The sequence below is a fragment of the Neopsephotus bourkii genome, unplaced genomic scaffold, assembly GCF_033783945.1.
Source record: "Neopsephotus bourkii isolate Nb327-2 ecotype Australia unplaced genomic scaffold, CSIRO-AGI_Nbou_v1 NB_1107, whole genome shotgun sequence".
NCBI lineage: Eukaryota > Metazoa > Chordata > Aves > Psittaciformes > Psittacidae > Neopsephotus > Neopsephotus bourkii.
The window spans coordinates 456,751-481,002 of record NW_026901594.1 but is presented as its reverse complement, the minus strand read 5'-3'; the positions used below and the strand labels follow the sequence as shown (position 1 = coordinate 481,002).

At 43.7% G+C, this 24,252-nt stretch overlaps 1 protein-coding gene across 1 annotated transcript in view; it reads left to right on the top strand.

The window, feature by feature from the left end:
- The first annotated feature begins 5,295 nt into the window (after positions 1-5,295).
- Positions 5,296-24,252, top strand: part of THBS4 (thrombospondin 4) — a 43,652-nt gene continuing 24,695 nt past the window's right edge. Inside the window, exons 1-5 of the mRNA XM_061362267.1 lie at positions 5,296-5,929; positions 10,751-10,954; positions 15,733-15,980; positions 17,078-17,183; positions 23,785-23,867. Of these exons, the coding sequence (XP_061218251.1) occupies positions 5,842-5,929; positions 10,751-10,954; positions 15,733-15,980; positions 17,078-17,183; positions 23,785-23,867 (729 nt within the window). The 5' untranslated portion in view covers positions 5,296-5,841. The remainder of the gene's footprint in view (positions 5,930-10,750; positions 10,955-15,732; positions 15,981-17,077; positions 17,184-23,784; positions 23,868-24,252) is intronic.

Genomic DNA, 24,252 nt, shown 5'->3' with positions numbered 1-24,252 from the left:
TATTTTTATATTTCACTTGTTGGGTTTTTTTAACTGCTAAATTTCTTTCTGTAAAGTAGTACTTGAGGTACATATTCTTAAGGACACCTTTCTTCTCTTTTCTGCCCTACAGGGACCAGCTAACTTCTAGTCACTGTCTCTGAGTACTTCGCTTTGGCCATATCCCCTCACTGGGATGTGCAAGGGAGATTTCCGAACAGTGAACAGCTGTGATCCCAATCACCTCTTTCTGTAAGGAGAATGGCCTGACAGGACCTTCTTAGGCAGGCTGCAAGGAGGCTTAGCAGGTAAATGTTAGAGTAAAATTTCTTTTCATTGCCTTGAGGCCCAGTTCATCTCTGTGCTGTACTGGAGTCCAGAGCAAAGATGGAAGGCAATCTGCATCTTCCATTACCCATCCAAAAGCTCTTCAGGAACTTTTCCTCTTGGTTGCCTGAGTGGAATTCCTATTAGTGTAAATGAAAAGTTAATAGGTGCATCGAGAATAGGTATGTGCATTGACTTGAAAAAGTAGAGCTGTGTTTCTGAAAAAGCAAAATTTCTTCTGAAACCCATGTTTGAAACCCTATGTTCTACAAATTTTTTATGAAAATGTGGCAGGATCAATCCCAGAAGTGTTGTCACAAATATGGAAGGATGTGGTTTAGAGCTGGTATTTCGCTTTCATTAACTAAGACTTTACATCTTAATTGACTCTTGCCCATTAATCCTGATTTTTAATAATCCATATAATTCCATAAAAACAGTGAGTCTCCTGATTCATACTAAGAGCAAAATATGAAAGCTGAATTAAGCAGCAGGGATTCCTTTCCACTTTCCCTGCCTCATTACTTGAAGTTTGAGCAAGTCATGGACATTTCTGCAAAGCAGATTCTGTAATGTTGGTAGCTTCTGTGTATTCTGCATGCTTAGAATTTTACTGATTTATGTAAACAGGAAAAATATTTAAACAGTTGAGGTTACCTGCAGATTCTACATATGAAATTAAACTCATATATATTTCTGTAAGAAAGTTATTTACAAAATGTTGCTGGCTTTATGAAAGTCTGCTTAAAAACAAAATGCCTTAATAATCACATTTGGATTCTTATCCAAGATCCTAACCTCCAGTAGGTTAAGCTGGAGTATGTACTTAATACACAAAAGTGAGAAGGCAATAGCTACTATTCCATTGTTTTTATTGAAAATTACAATTATAAGGTCAAATAGCCCCTTTCAGACAGGAGATAAACATTGTACTTTGTGAAAATTCTTTAAAGAATGTTGTGCTTGAACACAAAATTCCTTTCAGGAGTATATCTGTAAAATTCTCCTATAATAAAAATCATCACAGAAATGAAAACTGGAAAAACTGCAGTGAGCTTTATGTGTACTAGCTAAGTTCATCTAAACATGGACTTAAGCTTCTGTTTATAAATACTGTGAACTGGTTCCCTTCTGTTATATTGTATCCTGCAGCATGCTGTATTTCCCAGTATTGCTTCCATGTGCATTCTTGGCGAATAAGCACAAAGAATAAGCAGATGTAGAGCAAGAATGGAATATGACACAAAAATAACCAGTACATAAAATACTACAAACAACACCCTCCTCCCATAAGGTTGATAGGCACCAGTGCAAGAGACTTCTCTGTAATTAAATGAGAAGTGAAAATTGATAAGTTATAATTATTTAACAAATATTTTTGACAGAGAAGGGATTTTCTTCTTTTTTCAATAAAATATTTCTGATGTTTTGATAAATTCAAATAAATGGCATAATAAATGGTTGCGTATAGAATAATAGAATCATAGAATAGTTAGGGTTGGAAAGGACCTTAAGATCATCTAGTTCCAACCCCCCTGCCATGAGCAGGGTACTTCACACTAAGCCATCTCACCCAAGGCTTTGTTCAACCTGGCCTTGAACACTGCCAGGGATGGAGCATTCACAACCTCCCTGGGCAACCCATTCCAGTGTCTCACCACCCTAACAGGAAAGAATTTCTTCCTTATATCCAATCTAAACTTCCCCTGTTTAAGTCTGAACCCGTTACCCCTTGTCCTCTCACTACAGTCCCTAAAGAAGAGTCCATCCCCAGCATCCCTATAGGCCCCCTTCAAATACTGGAAGACTGCTATGAGGTCTCCACGCAGCCTTCTCTTCTCCAGGCTCAACAGCCCCAACTTTCTCAACCTATCTTCATATGGGAGGTGCTCCAGTCCCCTCATCATCCTTGTGGCCCTCCTCTGGATTTGTTACAGCTCCATGTCCTTTTTATGTTGAGGACACCAGAACTGCACACAGTACTGCAAGTGAGGTCTCACAAGAGTAGAGTACAGGGGCAGGATCACCTCCTTCAACCTGCTGGTCATGCTCCTTTTGATGCAGCCCAGGATACGACTGGCTTTCTGGGCTGCAAGCACACAGTGCAGCTGGCTCATGTTCATTTTCTCATCGACCAGCACCCCCAAGTCCTTCTCCACAGGGCTGCTCTGAATCGCTTATCTGCCCAGCCTGTAGCTGTGCCTGGGATTGCTCTGACCCAGGGGTAGGACCTTGCACTTGTCATGGTTAAACTTCATAAGGTTGGCATCAGCCCACCTCACAAGTGTGTCAAGGTCCCTCTGGATGGCATTCCTTCCCTCCAGCGTATCAACCGAACCACACAGCTTGGTGTCATGGGCAAACTTGCTGAGGGCGCACTTAATCCCACTGTCCATGTCAGCGACAAAGATGTTGAGCAAGACCAGTCCCAACACCTATCCCTGAAAGACACCAGTTGCTACTGGTCTCCAGCTGGGCATTGAGCCATTGACCACAACTCTTTGTGTGCGGCCATCCAGCCAGTTCTTTATCCACCGAGTGGTCCATCTATCAAATTGATGTCTCTCCAATTTAGAGACAAGGATGTCTTGCGGGACAGTGTCAAACGCTTTGCACAGGTCCAGGTAGATGACATCAGCTGCTCTACCCCTGTCCATCAGTTCTGTAGCCCCATCGTAGAAGGCCACCAGATTGGTCAGGCAGGATTTCCCCTTAGTGAAGCCATGCTGGCTGTCACCAAGCACCTTGTTGTTTTTCATGTGCCTTAGCATGCCTTCCAGGAGAATCTGCTCCAAGATTTTGCCAGGCACAGAGGTGAGACTGACTGGTCTGTAATTCCCCGGGTCATCCATTTTCCCCTTCTCAAAAATGGGGGTTATAGTTCCCTTTTTCGAGTCATCAGGAACTTCACCTGACTGCCATGATTTTTCAGATATGATGGACAGTGTCTTGGGGACTTCATTTGCCAGCTCCTTCAGGACCTGCAGATGAATTTCATCAGGTCCCATGGACTTGGTGTATGTTCAGGTTTTTAAGATGGTCTCGAACCAGATCCTCTCCTACAGTGGGCCCAAGGTCTTTATTCTCACAGTCCCTGTGTCTGCCTTCCAAGACTTGGGTGGTGCAGTCAGAGCCTTTGCCAGTGAAGACAGAGGCAAAGAAGTCATTCAGAACCTCAGCCTTCTCCAAATCCTGTGTAGCCAATTCTCCCGATAAATTCCAGAGGGGGCCTACGTTATCCCTAGTCTGTTTTTTATTTGCTATATAATATATATAATTGATGGTGTTCTCTTAGATAGGTGAAAGCAAAATTTTACTATTCTTTTATCCCCTTTCTTTTGTCTGCTTAGTAAATGCTTTAATACAGAACTGTGATGATTTTGCAGATGTTTTTGTGTCAGGCATTTAAGCCTCTGTTTTCAAAGAATATTGTTTGGTGATGCAGGTCTTCCCCTTAATAGATAGTAGAGTAACATCAGCACTGCTCTAGCTCCATGTATTAACCTCTGCAGCATCTGTGCAGCCTCCGTCCTTTACCTTGGGGAGGAGTTCTGAACTGAGACAGAAGCTTCTAGGGAGCTTGTGGCACTTGAAGTTCTTCCTTCCTTTTTCATTCCACACCCTTGCCTCCTGCTCTACCTCCTTTCAGCTTCCCTCTTTCTCCCTGCCCTGTAGGGAGCACTTGGCATCTAGTGCTCTGTTTTTCTCACTCCATTGTGCAGCTCTCTTGCCAGCCTAATGACACCACCATGTCATCCTGTCACTTAGCACTGCAGGGGCAAAGGTAGTAGAAGTGGAGGCAAGGCATTTCCTGTTGTGTGCAGACATGTATATGGAAGAGCAGCAGCGTGAGGAGGAGTAGCTCTGTGCTGGGATACACAGGATACAGGGGACCACCATCCAGCCTGGCAATAGGCAGAGGAAGGAATGAGCAACTGAAGGAATGGTTTCTGTTACACAGAGAAGCTACAAAGTAGGGAGTGATACAGGGTATATACCAAGCAGGGCAGGCAGCTACAGGGTGAGTATGGTCCAGCTGGAGGTATTTGGAAATCTCAACACAGCTGCACTGGAGAGGAGCCCGCCCTCGTGCTCTGTGTGAGGACAGGGCCTTCAGTGTGCCCTGCTGCCCCTGCCCTGCAGTGTGCTGTTTCTTGGCTGTATGCGCCAAGCCTAAGGTGACTGAACATTATTCAATACTGTTTTTCTCACTGAACATAAAATTTCCCTCCTATTGTTGCCTTTCTTTTTATGATGTAAATGATACCAGACAGTTACAGCTATTGCAACTGCGTGCTTGGTAGGTAGCAAACTATGAGGGGATCAACCATGGCTTCCTGAGTTTCTTCTGATGTGACAGTCTGCAGGGCTGAGGCACAGAGAAGAACAGGACAAAGAGAGCAATGCAGCAGGTTGGGAAGCCCACCACGTGCTGTCAGCTCCACGGGGTTTGTGGAAGATTCCTTTTGTCAGCAGGGGGCTCCCTGATGAATGGTTTCATGTGGGCATGAAGATACTGGTGGTACTGTTCAGCCCTGAAGGGGCTTGCTCACTCGCTCACTTCCTCCTTTTCTCCTATCCTTTCTAAACACCAGAGATGCAGAGCCTAGAATTTTCTGAACTAAAGGGGAAACAGTAGGATAATGACATCCCAGGGCACACACAGTACTGAAAATTGTTGTAGTTGAAAACAGCAGGTTTTTTTAAAAGGTGAGTTTGGTAAAGTCATCAGGTCTGAGGGTTTGTTAAGCAACCTTTTCCAGTAGCCTCAACCCAGTCAGTTTGAGCTCTCCCGATGCTCCTGAACTCATAGTGAAATGAAGGAGCAGGTAAGTCATTCCTCACTTTGCAAGTTAGAGTCTTCTAGAAACCCAGCCTGCCCGGTGTGCAATCGGCATGGCCCTTTTGGTGACACTCTTGGAAGACTTAAACTCCTACCAAGACCAAACCTACAAACCAATGCATCTCCACCTGTTTTGAATTCAGTGCCATCAAACACGCTTCTGTTTCCAGGGCTCCTCAAAGGGCAGACTTCAACCAGGATTCTGACAGGCGTTATTTTGCTGAACCTCAGCAAGACTGTGAGGGTGATGAGACACTGGCACAGGTTGCCCAGAGAAGCTGTGGCTGCCCCATCCCTGGAAGTCTTTAAGGCCAGTGGATGGGGCTTTGAGCAACCTGATCCAGCGGAAGGTGTCCCTGGCTGTGGCAGTGGGGTTTGGAACGAGATGGTCCTTTCCAACCCAAACCATTCTGTGACTCTGAACTTCGGCTCTGCCCATGCTCTGTAGACCCCCACCAACGCCAGTCCTTCCGAGCTCAGCCCCCGACCGTTCCCTCCTTTTCGGACCACCTCAGGGCTCGGCCTTTCCCGGGCGCAGCCCTACCCCCCCCGCTTAGGGGGTAGGGGGAGCCCCGGCCAATGGCCTGCCGCCCGCCACCGTCCCTCCCCGGACCGGGAGCCACCGCCCTTAAACTGGGGGGCCCGGAGCAGAAGGTTTGCCGTCCTGCGCCGCGCTCCTCGGCCTGCGCGTCATGGGGTGTGAGCGCGGCGCCGCTCTGCTACTCCTGTCTCTCGCCCTGCAGCTGTGCTCGGGCTGCGCTGCCTCGCCTGCTCCCCGAGGTAAGCACCCCGCCGACCCTGCTTCCCTCCCGCTTAGCACCCTTGAGAGTCCCCTCTTCCATCCAGGACGGCATTGGGTTTGCAGCACCTTGTCGCGCCGGGAGGAAGCCTGTGCCGGCAGGGAAGGCGGTGGAGACTCGCCAGCTCTGCAGACACGTGCGCATCCGCAGCCGGAGCTGTCGCGGGCAGCCTGGTCTGTGCTGGCCGGCGGGGCGCTGAGAGCGCGCGGGAGCCCCCGGCTGCACTGGACCCCTTGGCTGGCCCGCAAGGGGGACCCGGAGGAGGAGGTGGAGGAGGTGGTGGTGGTGGTGGTGGTGGTGTAGGTGTAGCCTCCCCATCAGCCGTCCCCCTAAAGTAAGCAAAAGATGCTCTGGTTTTATAGAGGTGCTGGTAGGTGTGTTGAATATCTGAAGGGCGCTTCTTCGGTTTCAAGTTCTCTCGAGAGGCGAGTTGCTAAGCTAGGAAAACTCCTTGGAAAACTACTTAATAAAGTACACAAGAAAAATATTACCTTTCAAATCCAGAATTACTTCGATAATATTATGCAGATAGTAAATCTTTATTTTAGAGCATGCATAAAGTGTGTGGTATTGCTATCCAGCAGTAGCTTCTGACTGGAACCAGCTCAGCTACCAAATGCAGCAGGTACCGTAACTTGATGCTGCTCCGGGAGCCTTAGAAATGTGCGTTCTTCTCTCTGCGTTTTTAACCCCTCCATTGTCTTACGAAATGATCTTTGACATTTCAGTCGGCTACTTCATTCCTTGTTTAAGTGAAGCAGATCTAAAAGATAGCCAATCAGATTAATTTACCTGTATTACCAAAAGCTTTTATTAAAGTCCTTCCTGATGTAAAAACATTTCAGAAAATTGTTATATTGAGAAGTAGGGTATTGCCATACTTTAAAAAAAAAAAAACAAAACACCAAAAAACCCAATTGAGGCAGACCTCCAGCTTGTAAGGGGCAGTGGGCTGTGAAAGGTGCCACTTTCAACAATGTAAAGTGTTCACCTTGTTAACAGTCACCAGAAGCCGTTGCAGTGGGGTTAGGGTTTCAGTCCAGGTGGCTAAGCCATCATTACTTAACCTTGAAAAGTGCTGAATAATGTGAAGTTTACAGTCATTATGGTTAGCTGTGAGCGGAGAGCCTTGGAGGGTCTCAAAAAGCTGGTGTGACATGGCAGCAGGATTAAGGGAAAGAAAAGAGTCTTTTATTTTGAACTCCATTCTCTTATGTGCCACTAATTTCACTCCATCTCTTAGGACTTTATGTCCCGTCTTTAGTTCTCATCTGAAGGGGTAGCCTTGATGTTTTTGGGCAGATCTCCAGAGTGGTTTGCCGCTGTCTCAAGGTGTAGCTGATCCCTTGTTAGCATTTTCACAGGAGGTTGAGCAGCTCCTGTCTAAAAACCACAGGAAGCAGGTGAGGAAAAGAATTCCTGGTCAGTCTCTTGAGTGGGCTCTGTTTAGCCCCGTGGGTATGCATGCTTATGCTCAGAGGCATGCCCGAGTCTTCACTTTCCCTGCATGGATTGAAAACAGCTGCTTGTGCCTTACAGCACTGGCAGTCCCTTTCTATCCATTTAAGTCTAGTGTTCCAGAGAGACGAAGAAAGAAAGATGAGATTCTTCTAAAAATTGAATCTGAAATCCTCGTGAATGTTTTTTTATCTTGTTCCTTCCAAACAGGCAATTGTCTCTGTAGGGTCTAAGAGCTGTCTCTCTGCCACGTCTACTGAGGGTATAAAATTAATTTTCATAACCCCATTGCTCTTCTGCTAGCCACTTTTGCTAGCATGTGTGTAATTTACACTAAGGATGGATCCATACACGGACTGCATCTACATGCTAGTCAGTAGGAATATGCCAAGAGAGGGTTCCATATCACAGTGCTGAAGGATCCAGTTGAAGCACTGTGCCTTATAGAACACAACTACCAAACCAGTTTGAGCATTGGTTTCTATACGCAAGTTTTGGCAAACGTTTTCCATGAGGTTAGACAGACATTTGCCAGTGTTTATTCATTACTTTAGTAATATCTCTCCTATATTTTTAAGTGTTTGACTGTAGCAGAAATTAATTAGTCTCACAGAAATTGATACAAAATCTGCCAACAGACCTAGAAGGGTTAGATAAAATGTATAGCTATATTTTATTCTGTCTGAGACTTATGTACGGTACTGCAGTGCTCTAGCTGAGAAGATACAGGTCTATTTTATGAATGATTATTACCTGAAAAGTGCTGTTGTACATAGTTGTGAGTTGCATTTCAGTCTCTTGCTTGGGCAATTGCTTTGCTCTTTGTACTCTGAACATGATAAAATGCCCAGCCTTTTGCCTCTGCTGTCTGGGTCGCTGTTTTCAGTGGGAGCAGCAGTTGTCCTGGGATGCTGTAAATCTGAACTGACTGAAAAAGAAGTCCTTTGATCAGATCCATCTCAGATACGTGTTTCTTACTTGTTTGACAACAGCATTATAAGTGCATGCAAATCAAGGGCCTGATTCTTACTGTATTGTGTCCTGGAAACTATCCATAGTCATGGAATTCTTGGACCCAATACAAGTGCAGACTTAAGCAATGATCTGTATTTCAATAGTTTCATGAGATGAAGGGGAAAATCTCTTTATTTTGGGGAATTACATTATTGTCTAGATGAATGGATGCAGAATGAGCAGTGAAAGCAGTGTGAACCCAGGGCCTAATGTAAGGTTATATACCCCATGGCTGAGTGTAGGTCTGTATGCCTATGGGATTGTCCTGAGTGCTCTTCAGTCTCCTTCTGCTTGTAGCATATGGAAACACTGCATTGGTAGGCTGACCCCATCATCTTAGTCAATGAAGACAGCTTTGAGGTCATGCTGGGTAGAAAGGACACCTATCCAAAGTTCCATTGGTTTTTGCCCTGGAAAACTTAAGTGGCACAACCACAGGCTTCAATCAAGGTAAGGCACAATGTGCTGTCATCTGCTTTTGCTGTCTGACAGGTGTTTAGGGCTCTTCTCCGGTGGCAGCTCTAGAGTATTCTGCTGGTGTAGGAGAAAAAATATGCCCGGCTCTGATGGGCCTATGGAGTGGCAGTGGTATACAGTGGCTAAATGGGCAATTATGTTTAAATAACACTTGTGCATAGTCATTCATCAGACTTTATTGGAAGGGTATAATACATACACTTCTTCAGTAGCAGTGGGTTGAAATAGAGATTGTCAAAAAACCTAGCGGAATAGTTTATTGAGTTTGGAGCCATGATGGATTTAGGAACATTGAGGAAAACCCCAGTTCATGTTTCAGTGCTGTAAGGGGAGGTAGCTGACATATACGTGTTTGCATAATGTCATATGTATGTCATAATGCTTTGCACTAATTCATTGTGCAGAAATTGCAAGAAAAATTTTAAATGGCTTTTACTATTCCTTCAAGGTTTGTTCTTTTTTGTGTGTGTATGTGGGGGTGTGGGTTTGGGGTTTTTTTTTGGGGTGGGGTTGGGTTTTTTGGAGTTTGGGGGGTTTTTTGTGTTTTTTTTTTTTTTTTGTGTGTGTGTGTGTAAGTTCTGTTTTTCTTTATCTGTGCCAGAAGGAAAAGATAAGTTTATTTATGTAATATAGCTTCTTAGATGTCAGTGAACTGAGAAGGAGCTTATGAACATCATATTGCTTACCTTGCTTTTTAGAATTTTAATTGGTGCACTGTAGATGTCATCAAAATGGTTCTTGATAAGTACACTAGAAATCTGAATTTTTTGATGCTGGATCCTCAGATGGGGAGGAAAATCAAAAGAATGCAACTCCCACGGGCTGAATTAAGAACAGTTTAGTAACTAAGGTATAGCACAAATCACTGCTGCTACCACCAATAATAATAATGGTAAAGGAAATAACAAGATAACAAGGGAAGAGAATATAACACCTCCCCACCTGCCGACTGATAACTCTCCCCACCCCACCTGCCTGAGCACCAACCAATACCTAGTCCAGCCCCACAGTGAACTAGCCCTTCCAGGTAACTCTCAGTTACATCCTGGGCATGACGTGCTGTGGTATGGAATACCTCTTTGGTCAGTTTGGTCAGGTGTCCTGTCTCTGCTTCCTCCAGGCTTTTTCCTCCTCCCTGGCAGAGCATGAGGCTCACAAAGTCCTTGGCCAGACTAAACATTTGAGCAGTAACTAAAAACACCGGTGCTATCATCACTGTTCCCAGGCCAAAAGTAAAAAAACACAGTGCTGCACAGGCTACTAAGGAGAAAAAATGACTGCTACTGCTCAACCCAGGACAAAACGTGAATGCAAGCATCTGATTATGATAGCAGAAATAGGTTAAAAAGCTTTCTGCTGAGGTGCATCCTCAGAAGAGAAAAATTTCATAGCTCTACCTGAAAATACTGAGTACTGCAGTTTGAAGACTAGATATTTCTATATTAGTAACTTAACAATCTTTCCTGTTTAAAAAAAAAATTGCTAAAAGATAATCCATTGAAACAAAATCTATATGATATTTTGACAGACTCCTAGAATAGTTTTCATTGGAAGGGACCCTTGAATATTATCTAGTCCAAACCCCCTGCCATGTGCAGGGACATGTTTCACTAGATCAGGTTGCTTTAGAAGTCCCTGCTGATGCCAGAGTGATCGGACCAGCTGATTTTTAAAGATGTTATTAATTTTTGTTTTCATATTATTTATTTTAGGTAGGACAACTTGGGTTCATTTTTAAATATCCACATGGAAATAGCAAAGAGAGTATAATCTGCAATGGTTGGCTTCAGACTGCATTCCTCTTTGGTCATTTTCATTTTTAAATTGCTGTTGAAACTTGCTTATTTTTCAGTTTTTGATCTTCTTCCATATTCCAATGAGAGAATGGTAACCAACTTCTTGCAACAAGCACTTAGCGATCCTACACTGAATGATGTGTACTTGCTCTCATCGTTCAAACTGCAGCCAAAGAGCACAGCCACCGTATTTGGCCTGTATTCACCAGCTGACAACAGCAAGTATTTTGAGTTTACAGTAATGGGACGGATGAATAAAGGTGAGTTGTTTGAAGTGTGCATGAAGTATTGTGGGGAGAAAACCACTGTTGAATCCACAGTTAATGGTGTGTCACGGATTTTGCAAACTGTGATTAACCTTTATGCTTGAGTAGTTCCTGTTGCATGCTGTCACCATTTAGCCTCCAACCCCGGCCCCACCCCCACCCCTCCCACCCCCCCCCCCCCGATAAAATTGTTGGTTATATCCTCACTCCCCTTCTCTTTTGTTCGTCATGCTGGATGCTGCTCTTTCCTGTCCAGGGGTAAGCTGACCTGACAATCACCTGGTATCTCCACTATGCTCTGAGCAATCCTGAGAAAGGAGTTAAAAAATGTAGTATGGAGAAGGGAGTCAGTTTGGGGCTTCTTTTGGTGTTTTTTTTTTTTGTTGTTGTTTGGTTTTGGTTCTTTGTTTTTTGGTTGTTGTTGTTTTTTTTTTGTTTGAGTGGGTTGTTTTTTTGTTCCCTTTATTTTCTTTTCCCCCTTGGGACAATCACTGGTTCTTATTACTCAAGAATGCGAGGGACACACGCACATGCCGCCTCATGCATATGAAGGGCAGGTTTTTGTTCTGCTGACCCTGGAGGTTAGATTTGACTATGCAAGATGAACATTCCTAGCACTTGCAGGATCTTTTGGGTGAATTCAAGTGTGTGTTCTCTGCTTATTGAAATTAGTTAATCAGGAGTAAGAGTATGAACTTCAGCAGACTTTTAGATATGGAAAGCTTGCATTGCTGTCTAGACCACACCTAGGATATACTGCAATTTTAAGATTCAGTGAAAAATTGGTGAATTATGCAAATTAGTGTTGTGCTGTTGACTTCACTACTGCCATGATAATTTGCTGCTGCAGATGTTGTAAGCGGGTAGCTAAGTACAGTATACTGAGAAACTCTACTGGTAAACTTTAGTTCATAGATAGGAAAATGACTCTGTGTGCTGAAGAAAAGCCCACCTTTTACTTGGGAAATGTAGGGGAATGAGTTAGATGTAATGTTGGAAGTTTCATCAGGTCTGCCAAAGTCCTTCTGAGTGTGGGGAATAAGAGCATTTGTCCTGTGTGTGTGTTGGGGGTGGCCACAGTCTTATCAGTGTCACACATTTCCTAACACTGACTTACCTAATTGGTAAAGAAATGATAGATCACACATACATCCCCTTTCTGACTGCCTCCCTCTCATACACACAGAATTATGTGTGTAAATTTTATATATAGGTTTGCATAGGTGTACACAGAAATACGTCTATATCCATACAATTGTGAATACATCAAACTCTTCTGACATTCAAGAATACCTGCATAACTGATTGTTAGTGATATGCTTTAACAGACAGAAGAGATGTACTGGGAAAGGTTATGTGGTTTCCTTCAGTTTTGTCCTCGGTATGTTAGTGTTGTATTTGAGAAGTGTCTGGTGACGCTTGAGAAGTGACAGGATGGTGGCATATAGATAGGCAACAACATAAAGAAACTTGTCCTGCCAGTGACCAGGGTTGAGTTGACAGGGAAGACCTGTAACCTGCCAGTTGTAAAGGTCTCTTTGCCTCCTTATTGCTTCAGTATACCTTGTTGAAGGTATATGGTAGTTTGTGAGTAGTAGTTGGTATTTACACAGGTGATTTCTCTGGAAGCGTCATGTATCCCGTATGGCTACCTTATACAATAAATTAAACTGCATCCAGGAAATCATTGTGTGAGCTGAGAGTATGAGGTGTGGGGGCTGTTTGTGATCCTCTCAAGATGGGAGATCACCACTTAAGTGGTCAGGCAATGTTGCCATCTTAGCAAAATGCAGGGTCTAAATATCCATACTTTTGGAAGGGTGCCCATATGCATAGTGCTTCCTGTGCATGGTATTTTCCCTTATGCACCTAAATCTGATCTGAGTAGCCCAAAGCAGGCCTTAGTTATCCTCTATTAAGTGCCACATTGAGAGCTGTGATCCAAATGGTTTGTTCTGGTTTTGCTGTGGTATATCTGATAGTAAAATGTCTGTAGCGCCTAAATGTTTTTAAAGCACAGGTCTGAATTACTGGGCAAGTGCTCAACTTGTTTTGGTTAGACCAATGTACTTTTCAGAGGCAAATAGCATTGGTGGGGATTTTTTTGAATGATTCTGCTACAGAATAAACAGCAGTAAGTGCTTAACAGTGATGTAACAACAATTCTGTGAAGCAGTTCGTATTTACTTGCAGGATTACTAATTTCATTTAAAATCTGTTTCTTAAATGGTACAAGTGAGCCACTTACTCTAATGAATGTCAGCGTAGAATATCTGTCATGGTTTAAACCCAGCCAGACAGCTTTTTCACTCACTCCCCCCCCTTCTTGCCCTCCCCTACTCTTGGAGGGATGGAGAGGAGAATCAGAAAGAATGCAACTCCCACGGATTGAGATAGGAACAGTTAAGTAACTAAGATATAACACAAATCACTACTGCTACCACCAATAATAGTAATGATAAAGGAAATAACAAGGAAAGAGAATACAGCACCTCAGCACCAGCAGACTGATAGCTTGCCCCCCCAGCCCAACCAAGCACTGACCGATACCTCCTCCAACCCTGCAGTCCACTGCCCTTCCGGGTAACTCTCAGTTACCTCCTGGGCATGACATGCTGTGGTATGGAATACCTCTTTGGTCAGTTTGGGTCAGGTGTCCTGTCTCTGCTTCCTCCCAGCTTCCCCTCCTCCCTGGCAGAGCATGAGGCTCAGAAAGTCCTTGGCCAAACCAAACCATCATTGTTATCAGCTCTGTTCCCAGGCCGAAAGTCAAAACGTAGCACTGCACCAGCTACCAAGAAGGAGAAAAATGACTGCTACTGCTGAACCCAGGACAAATATCATAGCAGCAAACATACAATGCAGAGGATTGGATGAGTTAAATCTTACAGAGGCAGAGGCAAAATCTCCCTTTGAAAGCCTACTCTAGTTTGCCAGAGGGATATTTGGCTCTGCCTGAGGAAGCAATATTTGAGCCACCTTCCAAGCCAGTGCTTCTTGTCCTGAAACTATTCTGGCAGGGTCCATTATGTCTGCCACCATCTTTTCTTTCTTTTTTTAGCTTACAGCTGTGTTTGGTCACTCTGAATGCAGGGCCAAGATCCAAAGACCTTACTTTCATATGACCAGGTGTGCGTAATACTCACACAAATATAACACCTTCAAGGTGTTCTATCCTGCCAGACCTTTGAGGTTGCCAAGAAATGCTACCTTTTAGCAAGTTACAAGTGACCTCGTGCATCTTTGTAGAAATCTCAGCTCTAGCAGTGTCTTGACATAGACAGCAGTAAAAATTTTCCTGATACTGATCACAGCTTCTGGAACATTAGCAGTAGCATAGACTCTAAAGATGGAGACATACCCTGACCTGTTTATGCTGGTATAAATCTGGATTCTTTTAATCATTAGGCTGAACAATTAAAAAAATAGTTGAGAACATGTATTCACTAACTCAGAAGGTCACCAACAAACAGGTATGGCAGCATCAAAGAGGGTACATTAGTAGTTGAGAGATGGTAAGCCAATTTGTTAAATGAATAGAAATGGGATGAATTCAGTAGGTGTTATTAGCTCTGAACCTAGTAAGATTTTCCCTTCACTCTATCTATAGATTTTGTAGTTTAGCTCATATTAGCATAGGTGCTTTATGAAGGTCAGAGTATTTGTGAGCTCTTCCTTGATGCAGTAGTAGCAGCCCTCTGGACTTCAAAGAGATATCCACAAGAGCCAGTACTTAACTGTTCAGGTGCCCATCGTTTGTGCACCTTGACATCTCAATGCACATAACTTATAATGAGAAAATAAGAGACATGCAGGCTAGTGATCAGTGGGATCTTTGAAACGAGGTCTGACTAACAGTGTAGAGCAGTTACATACTCTCTAGATGCACTCAGCTTGTTGCTTCTGAAGATATGCGTTAGCAGAGCCTGGGAGAGATTTTGTAGAGAGAACTAGCTGGTTGGTCTGAGGGATTTAGCTTGCGGATCCTGGCTTACCAATCCAATTTCCTTAGGAAAGAGACAGTTTTTCAATATTATGCTTCAAGTTTTTGTTTGTTGTTGTGTTTTTCTGAAGGTGAATTTTACTTCAGAAAATGAAAATTTGTTGTGTGAATTATCAAGTAGGTCTTTCAGTAATGCCTTAAAAACAGTTGAGAAGGGACTTAGTCATCTCTAGGGGTGGAATATGTCTTCTCTGCATTATATTTGGGTTTTACTGTTTGTTGCAGAGACATGCTGGTTACTGGCTTGGACTCATGCTTCCTTTGGTTTCTTTAATGCTGCATTTGGATACACTATCAGATGGCCTCACTCAGTGCAATATGAATCACTGAAACTGATTTTTCTAGTCGTACGTTTCTGCTGCAGAATATTTCTAGGTCTATCAGATATGTACTTGCCAAAGTGCTGACTGCAAGCAGCCCATTGCACCCTTTACTTTTACAACTTGTATTTTGGCACATTTTGGCCTGTAAAGTGACTTTGGCTAAGCCAGTTAGAGGGGCCTGGGCAGAGCAGTGAAACACACTCTGCAGGCAGCAGTGCTTTAAAGACGGGGAGTCATGCAAGATTCCTGGTAATCCTGCTCTGAAAGTCGATGTCTCATTTATTATTACTCACTTGTTATTACCATTTATATCTGCATATGGAATGGATTTACAAAAGTTGACATGTGGAAATATACCAGAAGAATTGCAGATTTTTACATGACCTTCCTTGACCAACCTTGGGTTATCTGCTACAATGATAGTTCTTCTGTGTATTTTGTACTAGTGGTGCTGCGCTATCTGAAGAGTGATGGGAGGTTGAATTCAGTGATCTTTAGCAATGTCCAGCTGGCTGATGGGAAACCCCATGCTGTCATCTTATGGCTGAGTGGCCTGCAGCAGGGATCAAGCACAATAGAGTTGTATCTGGACTGCCTGCAAGTAGGTGCTATTCAGGACCTGCCAAAAGTGTTTTCAGCGCTGTCTCAGATGTTGGCGGTGGTGGAGTTGCGCACTTTCCAGGAGAAGCCACAGGTGAGCGGAAAAGCTGGGAGCAGGCTGAGCACTTAAAGGGATCACCAGGGATCCTCTGTATCACTGTCTCCTGACCTCAGCCCATGCAGTGGCCAAGCTCTGTACAATGTGCTTCAGTAACCTGAGTATTAACTTGTGAAATAATATAAGTTCCATACAGAGCAGGTGAAACCTTAGTTTCATTGAACCCCGTAATAAAAGTTATGCTGTTTGTTTGAAACACAATTTTTTTAGCTTATTAAAAAAAATAATAAATTGCTGCCTGCCTTATTTCAGGCTAAATTTCTTGGGGATTTAACCTTTTGCAAGGATTGACCTGATGCAGTAATGGCAGCTCTTCATCAGCTTTTAGCAGCTGTTCAGTATGAGCAACCCTTGGCTGTGTAATGTGGCTTTATGCTTCATGATAAGCCACATGGACTAAAAAGGCAAAAGAAGAGGGGGACTCACATGGTGTAAGGGACCAGTCCCTGTCTGTTTGACTACAACAGCTTCTTTTTTTTTCTCTGTCTGAGGTTCGCATAGCTTCCTGTCACCTCCATATCAACAGTCTGAGGTAAACAGTGTCTTCTACAAACAGCTTCCATTGTTGTTGATGCAAAATATGCATTAGGAGGTGCAAAGGAATACTGCCTCCAGGGTTGCCCCATTGCTTTGTTTCATTTCGGGCTTGAAAATGATCCTGTTTATATGGAGAACTGCTAAGCTGTCCACGTTCCTTACATGAGTGTAAACCTGACTGGGAGTGGTGGCGGAAAGATTACTTTGTATTCAGTTCAACAACAACAACAAAAAAATCATTCTTCTATGTCACGGGTATAAAAATATGTGAACTTCTGGTACGTGAGATCATATGAATCAGAATAGTAAAAAAAAATAAAGTTCAAAATAAAACCACAGCTATGTGAAAGTCTGCAAGGCAAAGCTTAGGAATTTTATTACAATTCAGATGGTGATGGGTGGTCCTGAAGGGGACGGTGTAAGAGCCCTGCTCAGGAAATGGACAACCTCTCTAAAAAAATAATTTACTTTGTCTAATACTTCACGCTTTTTCCATTGTCCCAGAATTGTGGACTCTGTTTTTCTTGTGATTCCAGGATGCACTAGATGAGCTGAAGCTGGTAACTGGAGGAACACTTGCCCAAGTGGGGAACCTGCAGGATTGTTTTCTTCAACAAATTGAACCTGTTCCTCAGTACCCTGGTAAGGCCTGGAGCCATAAGTTTAAACTGTTCCTTAGGATCCCAGTGCAAGAAGCTAATGTGATGAATATTAAAAATGTGGAGAAACTCTAGAGATAAGTAATAACAGTTGTTTGACTGAACTACAGCCATGATAATTTCCTGCGAATGTTTTAGAAATAGCTCCGTTTGGAAAAAAAACAGTCACTGTTGCTGGTGATAAAGCAATGAGGAGTGTTCCTAGTGAAGGAGTAGTCTTAATGATTAAAAGAGACTTTTAGCCTAATTTAGAAGACAGACGTTTGTGATCTGATCTATTGGTGTCAACTTCATAATATTTTAAGTATTCAAGTTGCAGACAGGAAGCAGTCCTAAGTGTGATACACTGCTACAGGCTTAGTGAAAATAGGTAGATAGAGTAGCAAGACCTGTCAATGTACAGCACAATGGCCAGTATTCATATTTTGATCACTGGAGTGTACCTGAGAGGGGAGGAATGGGGCGTGAAGAAGGACACAGGAGACTGCAGAGCATGTTGGTGCTACAGCTGCCCAGCCCATGGGTGCAGGAGGGGAGAGCCATCACAAGGCAGCCACTAGGCCTGCTGCGAGTTAGCTAAGGCTTGTGTCACCTGCTGGACTGGAAACATGCTTCAGAACCCGTTCCTTTTCTGCACGTGCTGAGCATTATAAAGACCGAGCAGGGAACAGGGAGGAGAGGAAGGAGCTGAAGCATACTGAGATTTCTGCAGGTCCCCAGGAGATGGGTGAAAAATCCCCTGTGATGGGCAAGGGTACTCTGTAACCTCTCAACCCAGTAAACCTGGGGTAGACTGCCCCACCTCTAGTCCTTCCTAGTCCCTGTTTGTCTGCCATCCTGCCGTGGGTGTGAGGGAGAAGAATGGTTTCACACTGTGTGCAGTATGTTAATATGTGACAGCTGGGCAGGGGGAGAAGTGAGTGCCAGGTTTGAAAGGGGATCACTAAGAAGTTCTCTCTCTCACACCATTTCCTGCCTCCCATGCTTGCACACACCCTCCCACCCCATCAACCCCGGCAACCCTGCAAAATTGATAGTTTTGATTAAAATAGATTCAAGATACACAAATTTTGTATGAGGGCATCCTGAGTATATTATACGAACGTACGAGTCAGTAGTGTGCAGCAGTAACAGAATCTGTTTTGCCTTTTAATTATTTAAATCCTCAATTGCATGTGCTTCTGTTTTCTTGCTCGTTAACATGTATACCTACGCAAAAAATAGAGTTTTATCATCAAAGGTCTGTCTTTTTCCCCTAAATCAACAGACATTTCCACATAGAAAGGAGGGACAATTCAGTGTTTCCTCCTCTAGAAACTCGCAGCTCTGTGAATGAGGTTTCCGGATTGCAGACTTGCAGCTTTCGCATTTATAACTTTTTGCTCTGAGCCTCTCAGATTCAGTTGCTTATTACCTTCAAGTGGAATTAGTATCATATTAATGATAAAACAACTTGCATGAATATATTCAAAGTCTACATAGTCAAATCCACCAAAGGAAAGGCGCAAATGTTCCAACAGCAATATTAACTCAGCTGCATTGCACTTTGTATATACTTCATGGTGTCCTTTTACAGAAGCAATATATCAGACAACCACAATTTGCCTTCAGCAAGAAAAACCTGGAATGCAAATTCTTAGCTGTATAGGGATGTGAGACCTATGTATCTTGGTAAAAGCATGTGGTTTTGTATTAATTGGAAAATGCTTGGAAAAGCACTGGAGGGAAGAGGGGGCCGAGCAAGCTGAATAATATTTAAGGATTACCTCCTGCCAGCTCAGTGGTGATGCATCTCAACAAAGAGGAAGTCAGACAAAAATGCCAGGAGGCCTGTGTGGATGAACAAGAGCTCCTGGACAAACTCAGACACAAAAAGAAAGCCTACAGAGGACGGAAGGACAGGTAGCCTGGGAGGAATACAAAGAAAATGTCTGAGCAGCCAGGATCAAGTTAGGAAAGCCAAAGTCCTCACAGAATTAAATCTGACCAGGGACAACAAGGAGAACTTGTCCTTGTTAAGGACAAGAAGAAAAACCTCTGAAGGTACACTGAGGGTAAAAGGAAGATGTCAGAAAGTGTGGGACTTCTGTGGAAGGAAACGGGAGACCTGGTTACCTGGGACATGGAGAAGGCCGAGGTACTCAATGACTTTTTTGCTTTGTCTTCACTGGGAAGAGCTCCAGTCACACTGCCCAGTTGCAGAAGACAAAAAGCAGGGACTGAGAGAATGAAGAACTGCCTGCTGTAGAAGATCAGGTTTGAGACCATCAATGGAACCTGAAGGTGCACAAGTCCATGGGACCTGATGAGAGGCATCTGTGGGTCCTGAGGGAGCTGGCAGATGAAGTTGCCAAGCCATTATCTATCATATTTGAGAAGTCGTGGCAGTCAGGTGAAGTTCCCACTGACTAGAAAAGGGGAAACATTACCCCCACTTTTATAAAGAGAGAAAAAGGAAGAGGCCAGGAGCTACAGGCCAGTCAGTCTCACCTCAATGACTGGCAAGATCATGGAGCAGATCCTCCTAATAGTTTATGTATGCTATGGGAGATGGACAATAAGGGTGTTTGGTGACAGCCAACATGGCTTTACTATGGGCAAATCATGTGACAAATTTGGTGCCTTTCTATGATGGGGAGACAACATTGGTGGGTAAAGGAAGAGTGACAGATAATCTGTATGGACTTGTACAAAGCATCTGACACTGTCCCACATTGCATCCTTGTCTCTAAACTGGAGAGGCATGGATTTGACAGATGGACCACTCGGTGGATAAGGATGGACAGACTCAGAGAGTTGTGGTCAATGGCTTTATGTCCAAGGGGAGACCAGTGACAAGTGATGTCCCTCAGGGGTTGGTGTTGGGACTGATCATGTTCAACATCTTTCTCGGTGACATGGACATTGGGACTGAGCGCACCCTCAGCAAGTTTGCTGATGACACCAAGGTGTGTGGTTTGATTGATACACTGGAGGGACGGAGTGCCATCCAGAGGGACCTGCAGAGGCTTGAGAGGTGGGCCCCATGTAAAACTTAGGAAGTTCAGCAAGGCCAACTGCAAGGTCCTGCCCCTGGATCAGGGCCGTCCCCAGCACAATTACAGGAAGGGCAGCCCCAAGGAGAAGGACTTTGGAGGTGCTGGTTGACAAGAAGCTCAACGTGACCCAGAAGTGTGCGCTTGCCACCCAGAAACTGTGTGTATCAAAAGGAGTGTGACCAGCAGGTCAAGGGAGGCGATTCTTCCCCTCTTCACTCTCATGAGACCCCACCTGCTGTACTGATTTCAGCTTTGGGCCCCGCAACATAAGAGGCATGTGTACCTGCTTGAGCATGTCCAGAGGAGGCTATCAAGAGGATCAGAGGGCTGGAGCACCTCTTCTATGAAGAGGCTGAGAGAGCTGGGTTTGTTCAGCCTGGAGAAGAGAAGGCTCAGGGGAGACCTTATAACAGTCTTCCAGTACCTAAAAATTGCTGGCAAGAAATCTGGAGAGGAGTATTTTACAAGAGTATGTAGTGGCAGGTCGAGGGGAAATGGTTCTAAGCTGACAGAGGGGAGATTTAGATTAGCCATTAGGAAGAAATTCTTTTACTATGAGGGTGGTGAGGCACTGGAACAGGTTGCAGAGAAGCTGTGGTTGGTCCTTTGGTAAATGAGATTAGTATGTTGCATATAATCATCATCATAAGATCATTCAGGTCAGAATGAAACTTTGGAGGTCATCTAGTTCATGTAGGGTACCTGAATCTGACATAGGTTAAAAAACACAGCATGTTGCACCAGACCAAAGGTTCTTCTAACCTAGCTAGTGTTAGAGAGTATGCCAATATAGACCCAAGGACAAGAATTAAGAGTGGAGTGCTGTCCTGTTTTCCAGCACTTCATAGTATATAGAGCCCTCCCTCAGAGATGGAGTCTTTGTGTTTTGTACTCGTCCTGGTTAATTTTCTTCCTAGCAGCTGGTGCAGTGCTGTGCTTTGGCTTTAGTCTGAGAATAATGCTGGTAATGCAGCAGTGTTTTAGTTGTTGACTTTTCAGTCTAATGCTCTGCCAATGAGGAAGGGCACATGAAGCTGGGAGGGAGCAGAGACAGGACAGCTGACGCAAACTAGCCAAAGGGGTATTTTCCATACCACAGCACATCATGCCCAGTATATAAACTGGGGGAGTCACCCAGAAGGGGCTGATTGCTGCTTGGGTTGGGCTGGGTATTGGTCAGTGGGTGGTGAGCAACTGTATTGTACGTTACTTGTGTTTATTGAGGTTTTTTTTTATTTTCACCTTTTAATTTTCCCTTAGTTGTAGTAGTATTACATTTTACTTTAGCTATTAAGCTGTTCTTACCTCAACCCACCGGGTTTACATTCGTTCAGTTTTCCTCCACATCTTGCCCAGGGAGGTAGAAAGTAGAGGGTAGTGAGTGAGTGGCTGTGTTGTACTCAGTTGCCAGCTGGTTTTAAACTGACACTATATATGTTTCTTTCCATGAGTCTGTGCAGTCAGTTTTGAATGCTTGATTAAGAATGTATCCTGGTAAGAAATTCATCATGTCTGTGGAGATACCTTCTTCTGTTTACTTTGAACCTGCCTCTTCTAGTTCCATGTGCAACTTCTATATGTAGCTTCTTTGATGGAGGATTATAGGCTGACGGGAAACCTCTTGTCAGCCGTGACCTGTAATTTAATCATGGCTGGATCTCTTCCCAGGTAACCACAGTCTCTTTGAATGATGTTTCAGGACTCTGACTTTGCCAAGTGGGCGCAAGTAGGGTACATGAACCAGTATTGTTCCTAAGAAAGGTAGAAGTATCTGTGAAGCATTTCATTGTGGCCTGTACTTACACAAGCTAGTCTTTGTGCATTTGTCCTGCCTCTAACAATTAGCTGTGCAATAGAGCTGGTGCCCCCTCTAAATCCAAGGCCCTGTGGTGGAACATGTTGCACAGAGAAGTTGTCAGTGGAAGTGTTTGAAGTCGGGTTGGGCTGAGCTTTGGGAAACTTAACCTACTGAAATATGTCCTTGCGATGGCAAAGGTGTTGGACTAGGTTATCTTTAATGGTCTCTTCAAACCCAAACCATGCTATGAGTCTATACTGCAGACAAACAAACAAAAAACCACAGACACACACACAGAAACCAAACAACACCAACGAAAACCCCAAGCAAAACATGAACAGACCCTAGCAATCTGTCCCGACAGCCTGTGTGCCAAAGTTCCAGTGTGGGATTGTGAAATATCCATGATCCTAAATTCTTGTGCCTTCCTTACAGATAAAAATAAAACAAGGTTGGGACTAGAACAGGGGCAGATTCTGGAACAGGTGGTTCACTAGTTTTTAAACTTATTCAGTGTTTCGATGAGAATGTCTGAAATGAAGAAAACTTAGTATGTTAGGAGTAGGATAATTCCCACTAGACATGGTTTGAAGTTTGAAACAGTAAGGTAAATGATAAGAAAAGCATTTTTTCACATAATTTTTAAGTACTCACAAGAGTTGACACATGAATAAACCTCCCTGAAGCCATTGGGTGTAATATCAAAATACCCTGCCTGATTAGAATGCAAAAGAGCATATATTTGTGAAATTTGTTTAGACATACAGACCTAGAGAAGTAAAAAAATGGCTGCTCAAGAGAGCTACAAAATCAGAAGTGAGCTACAAGCAGAAGCTACTACAAGCTAATGTACTAACCATGCTCTCTGCTACTCTTCTGTCACTCGGTCAAAACTAGTATTTCATTTAACAGGTGGGCGTCTTGTGATCTTGGCTCATGGACTGATGTAACTTTTGGTCTTATCTTGGAGGTCTTTAATTTGTTGCTTGTTATTGAGAACTGGCTTTGGTGTGAATTCATAGCATGTTGAGAATTCATGCAAACTCTGCACCTCCTAGAAGCAAAGGCAGCCATGAAACGTGTGTGCAGTGTGATGAGCTGCCTTTTGGAAAAAAAGCCAATTGCAGGTCTTAAAAGGACTGTTTCCATCAGAGCAGGCACTCCTGATGCATGGTCAGAGCTGCACAATGAGGTTGCTCAGAAAGCTGGGTAACTTCACTTTGAAAGTGTGCAGGAATCAACTGTGGTGACATGGAATACACTTATAAAGGATGACTTCCCATTGTATGCTCAGATACTTCATGCCCACCTTGCCTTCCCGCCCCAAATGGGTTACCACTATAAGCTTGAAAACCTAAGGTTTCACTTAAGGTTATTGGTCTCAGGCATGGAGGGAACCAGTAGTACTGGTGGCATTAGTTCCTAGTGGTGCTAGGCCCTACTAGAGAGCCTTGGCATTGAAATAATGATAGAAAACCAGAGTGGTTTTCTCTCCATGGAGAGATTTCTGATTTGCCTGGTTTTGTGATACACAGTGGAGCTCAGTCCAGAAAAACCCTTAAGTATGCAAATCACCATAAAAATTGGAAATAGATACTGTGTTTGGTCTAAGAATTCCTACAGGGCTTAAGTAACAGTAATGTCTGCCCTCCTTAGCTCTTCATGGTGTTTCCATCTTGTACCTCAAAATTATCATGGCAAACAAGGGAGACTTGTGTGCACACTTTCTCATTGCTGTTTCCCTGCAGGTGATTTTAATAGGCAGCTAATGGGTCAGATGATGCAGATGAACCAGATACTGGGAGATGTGAAAGACCTTCTCAGGCAACAGGTACTGTATAAAGGCTTCAGTGTGAAATATCCCAAGCTTGCTAATTTTGATAGAGTCAGTGAGAAATTCATGTAAGCAATGAACTCCTGTTTAGAATTCACTGCCTCAGAGGTATGACACGGTGGAGAAGAAAAACCCGTATAGGTCCTGGTACCCTGTGATTGCTATGGAGGATCACTGAATGTAGGAGTGCTTATTCAGATACAGAAAGCCTTATGCCCTAAGTGGGAAGGAACTAGAGTAACCATCCTAGCTTGCTGTTAGGTAGAGGTAGGTCTATCAGAACTGAACTTATGTTTGTTTCACTTGCTTGTGGATATCAGAACATGGTGGCACAAGCCTTTGGTTAAGTATGTTATTCCTAAGGGTCTGTTGATGATGGCTG